Source organism: Anguilla rostrata, chromosome 3, assembly GCF_018555375.3.
Source record: "Anguilla rostrata isolate EN2019 chromosome 3, ASM1855537v3, whole genome shotgun sequence".
NCBI lineage: Eukaryota > Metazoa > Chordata > Actinopteri > Anguilliformes > Anguillidae > Anguilla > Anguilla rostrata.
Window position 1 is genome coordinate 56,452,338 of NC_057935.1, and position 15,376 is coordinate 56,467,713.

At 39.3% G+C, this 15,376-nt stretch overlaps 2 protein-coding genes across 2 annotated transcripts; one reads left to right on the plus strand and one right to left on the minus strand.

Annotated features, from left to right (window-relative positions):
* Nucleotides 1–549: 549 nt before the first annotated feature.
* On the plus strand, nt 550–11,216 carry alox12 (arachidonate 12-lipoxygenase). Its single transcript, XM_064328473.1, has 15 exons — nt 550–659; nt 2,446–2,589; nt 2,692–2,893; nt 3,368–3,449; nt 3,634–3,756; nt 4,755–4,861; nt 6,100–6,272; nt 6,741–6,884; nt 7,628–7,831; nt 8,194–8,280; nt 8,956–9,125; nt 9,525–9,646; nt 9,741–9,841; nt 10,308–10,478; nt 10,692–11,216. Exons 2-15 carry the CDS (start codon nt 2,446–2,448, stop codon nt 10,869–10,871), a joined length of 2,010 nt encoding a protein of 669 aa, XP_064184543.1. The 5' UTR covers nt 550–659; the 3' UTR covers nt 10,872–11,216.
* A 3-nt stretch (nt 11,217–11,219) lies between these two features.
* Nucleotides 11,220–14,485, minus strand: rnaseka (ribonuclease, RNase K a). Its single transcript, XM_064328482.1, has 3 exons — nt 14,077–14,485; nt 13,255–13,337; nt 11,220–12,974 (listed from the first exon to the last, which is right to left on the minus strand). The coding sequence occupies exons 1-3, from the start codon at nt 14,152–14,154 to the stop codon at nt 12,830–12,832; spliced, it is 306 nt and encodes a 101-aa protein (XP_064184552.1). The 5' UTR covers nt 14,155–14,485; the 3' UTR covers nt 11,220–12,829.
* Nucleotides 14,486–15,376: the final 891 nt, after the last annotated feature.

Sequence of the window (15,376 nt, forward strand, 5' to 3'; positions counted from 1 at the left end):
AGCGATAGTCTTTGATGACGAACCCCAAGATCTGGAATCGAACCCTAGTTATCATTCTAATATGAGACCTCTTTCCAAATTTGGAGAAAATATCATGATTTATGACTTTTCTCAATGCAACTTTGCAGTTCATTATAATACTGTTCATTGCATAATACTGTATTCAAGATGTCATGTTTCCTTAAATGTGTATTTGAATATATATTCTGAAAACAAAAAATATATTTAGCTCTCTGTTTAGCATACATTGTAAAAGCAAATTTCCAGTTGCATGTTTGATCCTGCTTAAGCTTTGATTGTGGTATTTGTTTTCGAAATGGCCAGTGTGAAATGCAGTTGTGAAAGTGGCATCATTTAGGCTTTGTCAAGCGTGGGTTTTAAAAAAGGTCACCTGAATGAGCATCCACAGAAAGCCAACCTGTTTTAACTAACCTTCGTTTATTTTTGTTAATCTTATTCCACTGGATGTTTGGAACCAGGAGTGATCATTACATTTGCTTATGCAGGCAGTTGCAAACATCTAAAGTGTTACTCCACCCCCATTTTCCATGAATAAATGGAGGTTGAGGTTGAAACAAGCTGCTGTTACTGGTTTAAGAGACCGTTCCATTTCTTACGTTGGCAATTTTCTCAACTGAGTGTTCTTTTGAAGCTGCAAGGTAAGCTGAATCCACACGTACATATGCAGATATATAGCAAACAAACCAACACCATATTTTCCAGTTGTTGATCAAAATACAGAGGGAGATAACATCTGTCAGAAAAGATTTGCTTCCTGATTTCAGCAAAGTTGACACAGTTCATAGAGAAATGCCTATTTTTTTTTGCACAAGATTGTATTTACTTGTAGTCACATTGTTTTCATCATTTATGCACTATGCAGAAGTTTCCTGGTATTCACTTCAAGGAAGGCATGACTGCAACACTTAGTTTCAAAATCCTCAAAGAAATGTTCTGTATGTTTTATTTTTATTGATATTTATTTATTTATTTTCTCATTACATATAAATGTTCACAGGTGGTTTTATGTCACAGAAGTGTGTTCTGTATTTCTGAGTACCATGTTAATTCACTCAGTACCATTCATGAGGACAGTGTGGTCACAGAGAAAGAGGATATATGAGTCAGGCAGATGAGCCAGTAGACCGATGTCTTGACTTACTATTGTCGTTAATGATCCCATGACACTTAGAGATCGGGTGTTAACTCTGGTGTCCTGGCCAAATTCAAGCAAAAACACTATCTTTCCGTCTGGCCCCCTAATGACTCCTGATTTTTGACTGGCTGTTATTGATTTGATTGACACAATCCCTTGCATTCCTACTCAATTTCTCAGGTTGTCACTGCAAAAGATAATTGAATTCTCAGTTAACCTACCTGGTTAAATAAAGGATTAACAAATTAAAGTAAGATTTCTAGACTACAAAGATTAAAGAGAAATATTTCTAGAAAGATACTAATATTTTGGTCTCTCTTCTGATTTTGTATTCATTAATGGGAACACTTCAGTTACACCTTTTATTACTGAAATAGAGAAAATGTATTTTGGCAAGCAGAAATTAATTAAAACATTAATGAACATGCTTGTAAGTGCAGCTATGAATTCAAATTGGATCCAGTATTGTGAGTACTGTATTGCAGATTAAAACCTTAAAAATAGTCCAAGTGAACCCTGGACCAGTTTTCTTCTGCTACTACTAAGTAGCTTGTCCTGTTCCATTAATAGTGAGTGTCTTTCACTGGCAGGTTGAAGAGGAAAACTAACCACAGGTAGCCTCGAATGGAACCACTTAGCTGGGATATACTTGTATAATGATTGCATTTCACATTACCATACTATTAATAGCTAGACAGAGTAGAAATATCAGTATGTATGAATGCTTATTGTGCTTAAACGAACAAGCACGACGCTGTCCAGACCCACGGCGCATCTTTAACTATATAGCTAGCTAGCTATGGCACGTCCTCACCTCTGTAACGTTATTTGTTGTCCTCCGTGTGTCCATACATCTATATCGGTGGTTGTAGCTGTGTGTCCTTAGTTCGTACTCATGTGTGCAGGATAGCATCCGTACGCGTTAACTAGGTTAGCTAAATTAGGCGAAACGCGAACATGTTAGGGTTAGCTAAAGTAACGTTAGGCGACAAAGCTGTGCTTAAAAATGTTCTGCCGTACCACCAGCACATGAGTCCTACTAAATGAAGCACCACATGCGCATGCGTCCCACAAAACGTCCCTGAAAGGTCGTTCGTGAGTAAGTGAGTGAGTGAGTGAGCCACAATTTACCATCAACAGCCCACGGCGCCAGTTCCTGCACACCGTGGGAAAAATGTGTTTATTTTATAATCATTCACTGACTTTATTTTTAAAGTATCAGAATATGCTGTTTGGTTAATAAATGTAAATGATACATTAATATGGCAGTATGTGTTCACTTTCGACAGATGAAGTACAAGGTAACTGTGGCAGTTGGAACTTCTAAGTATTCAGGAACCAGAAACTGCGTGTATGTGACCTTGGTGGGCAAGAAGGGCAAAAGTGAGAGGACCATACTGGACAATTTTGGTCTGGATCTCTGTAGAGGAGCTGTATGTATATATGTGTGAGCAGCTATGTGTGCATCTCAGTAATCTTTTATGTTCGAGCTCTTTATTATTATTATCGTTGATGTTTTTTCTTTTCACTCCCAGACAGATGAGTACATAGTGTGCAGTGATGCCTCCCTTGGCCAGTTGCTTCTGGTAAGCCTAGAAAAGCAAAGCCACTGGGTGGAGGACAGCTTCTTCTGTCGCTATGTAACTGTGAAGACTCCAGATGGCAGCGGTGTATTTGCCTTCCCCTGTTACCGCTGGCTCACTGGAGATGTGGTCTTGGAGCTGCGAGAGGGCACAGGTCAGAACAAGAATATGTCAAATGGACAGGAACACTTGGGGGTGGGGGAAAGATCACTGGTAAATTTTAGGGCACAAATGAGAAGGAGAGATCAGGATGTTAAAACTGAAAGACTACTGACAGACTGAGATGTCATGATGAGTAAAAGAGAACATAAGTAGAGCTATCAATCTGCTTTTTCATATCTCTTTATCTGACTCAATTCCCCACATACAAACACACAGCAGAATGAGATCTGTGTTTACTGCTGTCGTGTCATTACTGAGTCAAAAAACGGACAAAACATTGCATTTAGTTTTTTGGTGTGAAGTTAGCTTTCAACACTCCCAATGCAGTAGAATCATCTCAATAACTTTGTTTACCGGTTGAAATTATGCACAATTTCAGGTTGTGTCAAGGCGCAGTGTTCATGACAAAGAGTGCAGTTGTGTTTTATTTTCATATTTTGCAAATTATATCTTTCCTTTTCTGCAGCAAAGAAGCTCAGTGATGATTCCTTACCACTGTTATTGGCACACAGAGCAAGAGAGCTGCAAGAAAGACAGAAAATATACCGGTCAGTCAGACTCATTCAATTGCTGTTTGGAGTCAGGTGTTGCATACAGATGCTATGGATGTTTTTTTGTACTACGTAGGTACTGTTGGCCCTGTGCATGTGTCCATGCACATACTCATTTATGTATATTGTGTGCCTTTTGTTTTGTGAGTGTACTTTTCACTGGGAATTTTTATCGCTTCAGGTGGAAGTCATTTGCCCCAGATATGCCCAAATGCATTGATGTTGAAACAGAGAAAGACCTCCCTGCGGATGTGCGTTTTGATGATGAGAAAAGAAGTGACTTTAAATCTTCACTGTATATCGCGTGAGCCACTTCTGTACTCTTCTCTTGAACCACCACAATAAAGCACAATAAAGGGCTGTAAGATATATTAAGTTCCATGTCTACATGCAAGACTCTTCACACACCACTGCAGAGATAAAGCAATGTACCACTAAGTTTTGACTGAGATCCAAAAAAGTTATTCATCAAAGGCCTATCAGTACCTTTATTAATGTGTAGGACTGGGAACGACACTGAACAAAAATATAAACACAACATGCAACCGTTTCAAAGATTTTACTGAACTACAGTTTATATAAGAGTCAAGTCAATAGAAATAAATTAGACACCAATTAGAAACTGTTAATTCACACTCCCACCTAATATATTCTAGTCTTCTTATGTAGTCACACTTTCCCTTCTGTATTCTTGTTCACCTTATTGTTAAATTTCCTTGTAATGTATCACAATTATATGAACTAAAATATGCATGACTCTCCCAGTCTGGTAAATGTTGACCTTTCTGTGCCCTGCAGAGTCATGTTATACCTCTCCCATGACAAGTGTGTGTTGTTCTCTGTTTCATGGCTTGATTTCATATTACACTTTGTGATATTTTAGGATGCTATCTTATGTTATGCGCTTCACAAAGGAGTGTTATATATTGTTCAATATAGTTTGGTATGATGCAGGCTTTAAAATGTCTATGTTAGGAATGGTGCCTAATACATTGCTATGTCTTTGCTATGCATACTGTATGATAGGACACTGTAGTACGGTGGATCTGTATTGCTTATTGCAATGTGTAATTTTTTGCTGTGTTTTAGCTGCTGCTTTTGTTGGTGTTATATATGGAATAGCTTCACATTTGTATGTTTGTATGCTGTCCTAATGTACTATTTGAAAAGGAAATAATAAAGAATAGACTATTAGGACTCCCCCCTGCATGTTCTGAAACATACCACAGTATTTCATTCAATTTATGTAATAAAATAAATTCTTCCTCTATTGACATACTTTCCCTTCGTCTCTTTCTCCAGGTTGGGAGAGCTGGCCCTGAAGGAACTATCCATAAAATTTGGAGAGTCTTGGGATGATCTTGATGACTTCAAGCGCACATATTGGAAAATTAGAAGTCCTGTTTCTGGTGAACTGGTCTTTTTACTATGATGATTTTAATATCATTTTTTCAAAGGTGATATGTGTATCTCTCTAGTGGCGTCACTAGGGTTGGTGACACCTGGTGCAGTCAACCGTCGGTGTCACCTGATGTTGTCAACCGGTGATGGGGGGGGGGGGGAGTTGCTGTTGGATGTTGTTGATGGGGGGGGTTATTATTCATTCAAATGACAAAGCGTGTCTCGTCAGAACTTTGCTGTTTCAACTTGTCGCTACACAAAACACTACACAAAAAAATTTTGCCTGTCATTTCGGTATCACCCCCCTCTGATGGTGTCACCTGGTGCAGCCCCCGCACCCCCCTAGTGATGCCTCTGTATCTCTCCTCCTCAATATTTCCACCACCAATATAATGATTCTAAAAAAACTGCATATTTATTTAAGAATATGAATATGACACCAAGACTATCTTAACGGTTACAATCAAAAGTTAAAGTTATACAAATGAAAAAAGTTACAAATGCAATACTTGTCACACCTACATGGAAAGGGTAATCAAATGTACTGTATATTTTAAAAATGCATCATTTCACTTGGCTTTAAAATAAATAAAAGTAATAATAATTTATTTTAGTCTAGACTTTAAATTTGAGTCACCAGACAAAAGTATTTGACGCTGAGTCATTATCAGTCCGAGACAAGACAGAGACCGGGGTCTTACAGTCTCGAGAAGAGTCTTGAGTCCTTCCTCTCTGGTGGTAGCATAAACAATTTAACATATGCACTGCTATAGGGTCAAATTATATGTTTTTGAATATTGTCCTTTGTTTACAACAGAATTACAATATTTCAGTAATACAGGAGATATCTTTTTTGAAATCTCTTTCTAACTGGAAACTGTGTATAACCCCTGTTGGCTATTATAAGCATTTTATGTTATGTTGTATTATGTCACATTTTTGCAGAGATTGTGCTTCATTTTTCACTATTCACTTCAATAAAATGAATACAGTTATGATTAATGAATTTAGTTTAACTGAATAATACTGTTTTCTGAGAAGTGCATAGTAGAAAATACAGCATGTATGTACAGTATGCAAACATCAATGTGGGAGCATAAAATAAAAGGTATGCCCTTTCTATAATATTGAACTTGAATTTATTTTTTAATTACTTGCCATCCTATTTCATTGTTACAAAACCCTCTCCTCCTCCTTCCAATGCCCACACCTTAGCTCTCTGTCTCTCTTTCTCTATGTCTGTTAGAGTATGCAATGAACCACTGGACAGAGGACTGGTTCTTTGGCTACCAGTTCCTGAATGGCCCAAACCCACGCTTTATCAGACGCTGCTCTGAGGTGCCAGCAAACTTTCCTGTCACAGCAGACATGGTGCAGAGCACTCTGGGGGAACACACCTCGCTGGACCAAGAGATTAAGGTTTGTTTGCTTCAGTGCTCAGTTGCTGTTTCTGTGTACTGATGTTTGTGACTCTGGCCAAATCCATCCATCGATCCATAAATGCTTATTCCTAGTCCTGGTGGCTGAAGCCTGTCCTAGCATGCAGTGGGCGAGAGGCAGGAATACAACCCAGACAGGTTGCCAATCCATCGCAGGGCATCAATATCATTCACTCACACATTCATACCCATGGGAACTTTAGAGGTTCCAGTTAGCCTACTGCGTGTCTTTGGATTCTGGGAGGAAACTCGGCCACCAGCTAGAAACCCGTGCAAATATGGGATTAAAAGGAGTTCAACAGGATTTATTATCATGACGGGGTGATCTAGTGTTGCCAAAGTATTTTAGAACAGAACATTTCAAACCAAGCAAGAAAGTAATGTTCTTTCTCTGTTATTCATTCACTGGAGATGTATGTAAGGGTTGTGATTTGATCCCCATTTGCAGGCAGGAAATATATACCAAGTGGATTACGCCATTTTGGATGGTATACCTCCCAATGTGATAGAAGGCGTGAAACAGTATTTGGCTGCTCCCCTCTGTCTCCTCTATGACCATCCTGAGCGTGGATTCATCCCTCTGGCAATACAGGTGCCCCAAAAGGATCCTGTTCTATTATCTCACATACACTTGCCCCATATGTCCCAGAATACACTGTATGGACTTATCTGCATGTCTGACTTTACACTGTGTGTATAAACTGTCATGTCCAAGTTCACAATGCACACACAAACTGGCATGTCCAAGTTTAAGACAGAATGGTAACCCTGAGTACTCTAAGACTACACATCTCCTCAGCTCTATGTTTAGACAATAACATATTATAAGCCTGACTGGGAATTGCAGTCAGGCTGGTGAATTTTTATATTTGACTTAAGTATTGAGACATTAGCTGATATGTTTTGGTAGGTTTTTTAGGCTCTGACTGTTATTGAGCATGTAGATAGCGCTCTACGGACTGTGCCACTAGAGGCCCCTTTCAGTGGGACTCTGTAGAAGACTCAGACCACACCACTTTTAGTTATTTTAAATGCTTCCACTAAATAACATTTGCTTTGAGTGATTGTGTAGGCTTGTAAATACACCAGTGTAAGTCCATGCTGAGATTTTAAGGTCAGGAGCATAACTTTAAAATCTGTCCTATACTTAATAGGTAGTGACTGAAGTATCACTTGCATAACATGCTACACGCTACTATGTTCATATACCTGAATGTCCCAGAGTAGACTGCAGAGACACTCTTATCACTTATAATTAATATACACCTATACAATTGTATTAATACAAAGCACCTTGAAACTGATGCTATTCCCCCTTTCCCCATCTATTCCAAGTTGGGACAGACTTCAGGTGTGGACACACCTATATTCTTGCCTAGCGACCCACCTTTGGCCTGGCTCCTGGCCAAAATCTGGGTTCGTCATGCAGAGTTCCAGGTGTTCCAGGTGCTGTCTCACCTGCTGCGTACTCACCTGTTGATAGAAGTGTTCTGTATGACTACACACCGCCAGCTGCCTGCTGTGCACCCTATCTACAAGGTGAGACTGCCCAAGGGTGGGAATAAATATTAAATACATCCACGGACCTGTTCTCACAGTGTATAGACCCTGGAAACAAGAGACTTGTACGGTCTCATTGCAAAACATCAGTAATGAAGAATTATTCTTATTTGTGTAATTGCCATTTTGTTGAACATACTTCTGGTTTGTACATCTTCGTTGCAACCTACACTGGCTGCTTTTTACAGTATGCTGTACTGAGCTTTGAAATGTTATCAAATCTAATATGCATTATATGTACAAAGCCACAAAACCTTTCAAATGCATACAGACATGTTGTGCTGCAATGCATGGCAGTACACAGAACCTCTCTCTCCCTTTCAATCTGCCTGCAACCAAAGCTGCTAAGCCCTCATCTGCGCTATACCCTGGAGATAAACGCTCGAGGACGGATTCAGCTCATGTCTTCTGACGGAGTCATGGCAAAGGTATGTCTGAGTTCCTGCCTCTGGTTGTATTGTATTTCCTTTTGGTTTGTTTTCATTTACAGAGGCCAGATTCAAACATATCACTGCCTTATGCAGTAGTTCTACACTGAGTGATTGGTTTTTCTATATTTTTACCAATACTGTCTTCACATTTAGAACATACAGTACTGTGCAAAAGTCTTAGGCACCCTAGATTTTTAAATATAATATATAGTATATATTTGGTCTTAGATGTTCATTTTTTATTTTTTGCATTAGTGTTTCAGTAGAAAAGAGCAAATTTGAGATTTCCAAACATGAATTTTCCAAAAAATGAATTTTACAGATACATTTTTGTATTATGTTAAATGAAGTAATATTTTAAGTAATAGACTACTTTTCAGATAAAAACTAGATCATGGGTCTCTGGGATTAGCTGGAGAGCCAGAAGCAAGTGAAACAGCAAAAATCTGCAAAAGAACTGTGGCAAGTTCTCCAAAATGCTTGGAACAACCTACCAGCCAATTTTATAAAACTGCAGGACAGTGTACCTAAGAGAATTGATGTAGTTTTAAAGGCGAAGGGTGGTCACACCAAACATTGATTTTATTTAGTTTTTAATTATTTACTGCTCTATTTCCATAGACTACTGAAGTGCTTCATTGGTGGTAATGATCCCTCTTCACTGTCTCATAGGTGGCATCCACAGGTGGGGAAGGACTTATGATCCTGGCTCAGCGGGAGTATAAGTTTCTGACATACAGATCCCTCCAACCAAAGCTTGATTTCCATGACCGTGGTGTAACAAAGTTGAAAGGCTACCACTACATGGAGGACAGCATGATGATGTGGGATTCCATCCACAGGTATATTCCCAAATGATTAAGACTCACAGCAGGAGAATCACATGCACACACACGTGTGCATGCTCACTCATACAGAGACACGTGGTAAAAAGGTAAGGTCAAATCACCAACTCATCTAAAGGTACAGAGAGTGTCAGAACAGCACCTGTAGGAGAGGTGAAAATTAATTCATGGAGGACAATTCAAATACACTTGAGTCCTGTACAATTTTACCCAGAAGCTTGCCTGGGTATATATATACACATCAAGGAGTGTTGACAGATTCTAAAAGGGCTCTACTCCATCTCTAAATGGACTGCACATGTCCAGTCACACCAATCTATCAAAACAGTTGGGTTACTAACACACAAAGAGCCGTTTTCTCCTTTCCCTCCCTTGATTAATCCTTTCTTCCCTCAGATTTGTCTCAGGTGTGGTGTCTCTGTATTATGCCAGTGACGCCGAGGTGCTCCACGACTCTGAGCTTCAGGCCTGGGTACAGGACATTACTCAGGAGGGATATGAGCATATCCCTAAATTTGGTCAGTCTTACGTGAAGAACTTTCTACTAAGATAAAGAATTACAAATGTTGGTGTGCCCGATGAGTCGCTTCATTCCCATACTCTTCTTTGCAGGTTTATCAAGTGAGCTGACGAGCAGGGAGGAGCTGATCACCCTTCTGAGTGTGGTGATCTTCACCGCTTCTGCACAGCATGCTGCCACAAATAATGGACAGGTTCGTGCCCGCACGTACACAAGCTGCCACTAATAACAAACAGGTTAGTGCCGGCGACGTACAAACACTGCCACTAATAAAAGGTAGGTGCGGTGCCTTCAGAAAGTAGTTGGATGGTGGGACTGCAGGAGTTGAGAGAGGTCATCCTCTGCAAGAGGAGAGAAGAGTGGGAGGCCTGGGGCATTGGGAGGGGAGAATGGGAGGGTTGTCTGGTGAGAGGATTAACAGTTATATCGGGGAACTCCATCTTGATGAAATTGCAGACGTCAGCTACCTTTCTGTCAAAGTCATCTGCCGTGAGGGTTGAAGGTGGTGGGAGACAATTGAGGAGTGTGGAGAAAGAGAAGAGTGCAGTAATTGGGCAGGCCAACAAAATGTGACAGGCCATTTGAAATTGGCTGAAAAGGACAATTTAAAAAAAGAATTCCTTAAAATGTTATGTGCTACTATGTCTCTCTGAACTTAGTTTGACTGGTGTGCCTGGGTTCCCAACACCCCCTGCACCATGCGCTGCCCTCCTCCGATTGACAAGGATGCAGTCACCATGGAGATGATCATGAACAGCCTCCCTGATATGAGCCAAACCTGTTTCGAGATGGCATTTGCTTGGCATTTGAGCCGACCCCAGCCTGATGCGGTAAACCAACAACATGACACTACAGCACACCAAGCGTATGAATCATAATTTGGATTACAAGACAGTTTTTAGGACACACAGATTACAATAGCAATACAATTGAATGTCACCAACTATGGAACTGCTGTTCCTAAAAATAGGTGAGTACTTTTACTGGAGAGACATTTTCTGACTCACTCTTTTGCTTTGTGTCTCTGTCATTGCACCTGCAAGATCCCCATCGGTCAGTATGTGGAAGAGCACTTTACTGAACCTCAGGCACAGGAGCTGATAAAAAGCTTCCAACAGGAGCTGCATGACATAGAGAAGAAGATCATGAAGAAGAATGAAGGTCTGGAGTTGCAGTACCTGTACTTGTGTCCCAGCCGCATAGAGAACAGCATTACCATATAGATTCCATAGTCAAATTCATTCATTCAGTTAAAATAAATCAATTGGTTAGCCCCAGATTTGTAAACTGACAGGACACAGCTGATAATTCAGCCACAATTTCCAAAGAAGTATTGGTAAGCCATCAAAGCCCTTATGTGAGTTTTAAATTAAAGTGATTACCTTGTCTGTTACCCTCTGACAGTCTGCAGTATTTAGACAATCTTGGGACTATTTCACAGTACTTTCTATAGGACTGAATAGTAACTGGCCCCCCACCTAAACATTATCAATATGTATGATAGTCCTTTATAAAGGTACAGTATGTAGGGTCAATGAAATAAAGTGAAATGAGGACCATAAAATCAAGCATTACCATTTACATTCTCGAGTCAGCTTTATTCAATGAAAGGAAATAAATTGGATAGCTTCAGATTCACAACACTTTCAGTTATATGGCTAATCTAATCTCTTTCTCTAAATCAATCCCTGCCTGGTCACTTTCATGTACCTTGTTAATATGCATGCACTAACCATAACCATGAAGAAATGTAGTTTTCCACATGAACAACAAGCAACATAAAAATCTATGATTTCTGAGACTAAAGATGTTTCTGATTTCTGTCCATTTTGATTATTTTTGGAGTGACTGGTCATAAACATGAATGCTGTACATACCTCCTGATGTTCAGTCCACAGGGAGTTTTATGCCTGCAGTCTCACAAAGCGACATTACAATAAGCCATAGCACCACAGGCATGAATGCTGACAGTTCCAAGCAACAGAAATTCACATCGATTTGGTATGACATCTTGTACAGACTTAGCACGACCACATGCTGGATTATTAATGAGTAATATCAAATAGCATATTTTGAGCATGGTCGTCAGACATAATTCATTCACTGTACTAAGAGGGCACAGGACTAAATAATTTGGAGAAGACTGTCGTGAAACAGAATCAACATTTTTACTTCTGTTACTTATTATAATATTTGACATTTAATGGGATTGTTCAAAGGCTCTGACAGATAATCATATGCAATACATTTGAATACAATAATTTAAGCAGGGAGCAGAACTGTCAATATAAACTATTGTATAACACATTAATTCAATAATTATGCTGATCCTATTTATATTAACACTGATGAAAAATCAAACACACTCCCTCTGTTATATACAAAGTTTCAGTGTTCTTGTCTCCATATCATTCTTAATTTACAGCAAGAACATGAAAACCAAAATACAGTATTCCACAATAACAATTAAATTATTTCATGTACATGCACAAAATCATGTTGTGTCAAACAAACAGAAAAATGTACACTGAAATCACAGCATCTTCCCATTCCTAATCATACATAACTTCCATTTGGAAAAACAAACCATGAGACAGGATAAAACATGATTAAAATAAATAATCTCACAGAAACACAAGTGAACTGAATGTTTAAATAAATGTATTTAACCTGGAAATTTCTGTGCATCAAGTCCATCCAGTGGTGTAAAAAAATTACTTCATACCATGAAGAAGCTGGGAATTAGGTTTTGACTACGTGCAGACATAGCTGATAATTCAGCAACAATTTCTAGATGAATGTGTGTAAACCAGCTAAAGCCTTTACAAGAGTATTTCACAGTACTTGACATAGTATGGAATAGTAAGTGTCCCCCCACCTTAACATAATCAATATGCATGACAGTCAAGTATGAAGGCATGCAGGATTAATGAAATTCAACGTTAAGACCAGAAACTGTTGTAAAAATGTGTTTGTATTCTGAAAAATCTAAACAAAAAAGCATTCATAGGAGGGGGGTTGCAGCATTTAGTGACTGAGCTGAAACATGTGCTCTGGGCCACTCAGGACATGCAGAGGACCACTACCCTAAGTGATCCAGAACACAGACTACAAAATGCTTGGATTTCAGCTTTCCAGTCTGAGGTGGCGCAGTTTTGACTTCTTTCCAGCAGGGGGTGGTCTAGTGCACCATGTATTCATTGCGCTTGTTGAGTCGGACCTGGCAGAGGGATATACCTCCCACTACAACATAGATGCCTGCTGCTATGAAGCAGTTGAAGCCAACCTGGTTATATAGGCTGTAGATTGTCTGAATAGGGTTCTTGCTGCAGGGGAGCAGAGAAAAAATTGATGTTAGAAATTCAGAGTGGGTAGAATGGGTGAGTTTAGCAATACTGGAGAAAGGATAACAAAAATGTATAAAGTGCCCACATTGATAACAAATGTAAAGATGAACAAGATGAATACATGTGGCATAAAAGGAAGTTTGTGGGCTGGCAAAGCTAATGGAAGTGAAACCACGCCAATCACCTTGGTACACCACTGTGTGGATCTCATGAGCCTATGTGAGATTCTTTGTGAGTAACCTAAACTGAATCTACTCACTCATTGTGCATGTCCTCCTCGGTGAAGGGCACATCCTCAATCAGCACAGCAGAGTGGGCACTGAAGAAAATCCCCAGCATTGCCTGAGAAAGCAGAGGTGCCAGATAAGAAAAGGAACAGGTAGTTAAAATACCTGCTCAGAATTGAGGCATGTCAATCTCCAGCCAAACAAGATGCAGTAATCACAACTGAGTAATGAAATCTCATGCCAGCAAGAACTTCAGCTAAAAATAACACGAATCAGGCCAAATGTCCTCAGTACATATCCCGGCTCCACAGCAGCTGATTCAGAGTCAAAATAATGTCATTGTTTTTTTAGCCAGATTCACTCACACCTGGCACTATTTATTGCTAAATATGACCTAATATTACTATAGAGTTTGTAACAAGGACTATACTGAGTATGCTATGCATTATGGGGCAGTACAACTATGCAAAAGCAGATCCGTTTTCTAAACACTCATAAGGACAAGTTGGTAGGGTATTAATGTGAATGCAAGACATCTAGGTAGCCTGCCAGCACACACAGGGTATGCAAGTAAACCACACAAGTAACAGGCTGATGCCGCCTACCACAGTCACTTGCAAATGTGTCGACTCGTACACAATTCACGAGTCCAAGACATAGCATTATAGCTTGAACATTTATTAAGTTGCATAACCAGATGGGTAAAATAATCTCTAACAACAATGTTTACTTTTTATGGACTCTGTACCAGATGTATTAAGTGCGCATTTGCCAATTAGTAGCTAAATAACAGTTGAAAACATTACAAAAAACTCGGGAGTAGAACTCCAGCAATACTACAAAAATTTCCTTACCAGCATAATCACTCCCCAAATGCTTATCACTATACCACATGTGGCAAGCTTAGGTCCGCAAAATAAAAGAGATGCCATGCTTCGCTGGTTTATTTTCAACTAAAACAACTGAGGTGTAATAAATTACTCGTTCCAAATGTAATGGTTTACTTCATACGCGCCTCTTCTTTAAGCACACACAAGACCATCGTTTTTCAGAGCTGCAAGAAGCTACTTTTTCTTAGTAAATTACAGACAATCCTCATTCCACTTCAGGTAGCAGTCGGCTGACAATTCCATGACCGACAATATAGACGGCACCAACACAAAAAACGCGGGTGCATTTCTATTAAACTACTGTCTTTCAAAATACATTAATTATTTTTTAATTATAAAGCACTCAGCAACTCAACACAAAAAAGTAAAAAAAAATATTCACACGCAGGCTTAGTACACATTTTAACAGAACTGAACTATTTGAAATGAGTTTCCCTTCGGCGTTTTCAACATGGTACAGTCTACGCGTGACTCCTCATGTGATGGGGGAGATGGTCAGCTGAGCAGGGCAGTGTTTCTGGAATTTTAAAAATGACCGTGTTGTAGCCTGGATGCAGTGGGCCATTTGAAGTTTTTGTCCGTCAAAAATTTAAGCAATGACTTATGTCTTATACAAATACTCTTTTCTTCTGAAAGGGGGCCAGATCAATAGTGTTGATAACGATGTCGTGTATATATATATATATATATATATATATATATATATACATTTGACATTTTAGTATACTTGAAATGTGTTGTTATTAATGATTATTTGCTGTGAGGTGGAGTATACAAATAGGCTTTACGTTTTAGTTACCATTGGGAAGCGGTTATTTATTCTGCAACCATTCTGGATAAATATAAATAAAGAATATAAGACAATATTGTCTTCATTTTTAAGGCAGAGGCCTAGGCCGGCTAATACGTTTTAACATTTGCTTTGATACATGGGGGCAATCTGTATATTTTGGGTAAGAATGCACATTTCCAGCTTGGGCCAGTAGCCCTCTCGGATTTTGGATAAACAGCAGGGTAGGCTATTTAGTTGGATTTTCCAGTGGATACAGCCATACAGACATATTTAGGAAGGCAGCCGGATTATGTCAATGTTTTCAAAAACTTGCTGAGAATACAAAACACTTTAAGAAACATGCAAAATACTAAAATTGTCCGGATTCGGTGGGTTTCCTTTTAAAAAATGTCCTTCTCATAACCGTTGTTCCAGTGTGGATTACTGACAAGCATGTTCCTCCGCTGCTGTTGCATTTTGTTAAATCTAAAT

Coding starts and splice junctions, on each gene's coding strand:
- alox12 (XM_064328473.1), top strand. CDS start 2,446: ATGAAGTACAAGGTAACTGTGGCAGTTGGAACTTCTAAGTATTCAGGA. Junction 6,885..7,627: donor TCATCCCTCTGGCAATACAG/GTGCCCCAAAAG, acceptor ATCTATTCCAAG/TTGGGACAGACTTCAGGTGT. Junction 9,647..9,740: donor TGAGCATATCCCTAAATTTG/GTCAGTCTTACG, acceptor TCTTCTTTGCAG/GTTTATCAAGTGAGCTGACG.
- rnaseka (XM_064328482.1), bottom strand. CDS start 14,154: ATGGCATCTCTTTTATTTTGCGGACCTAAGCTTGCCACATGTGGTATA. Junction 13,338..14,076: donor TTTGGGGAGTGATTATGCTG/GTAAGGAAATTT, acceptor CTGCTTTCTCAG/GCAATGCTGGGGATTTTCTT. Junction 12,975..13,254: donor GAGGAGGACATGCACAATGA/GTGAGTAGATTC, acceptor GCTCCCCTGCAG/CAAGAACCCTATTCAGACAA.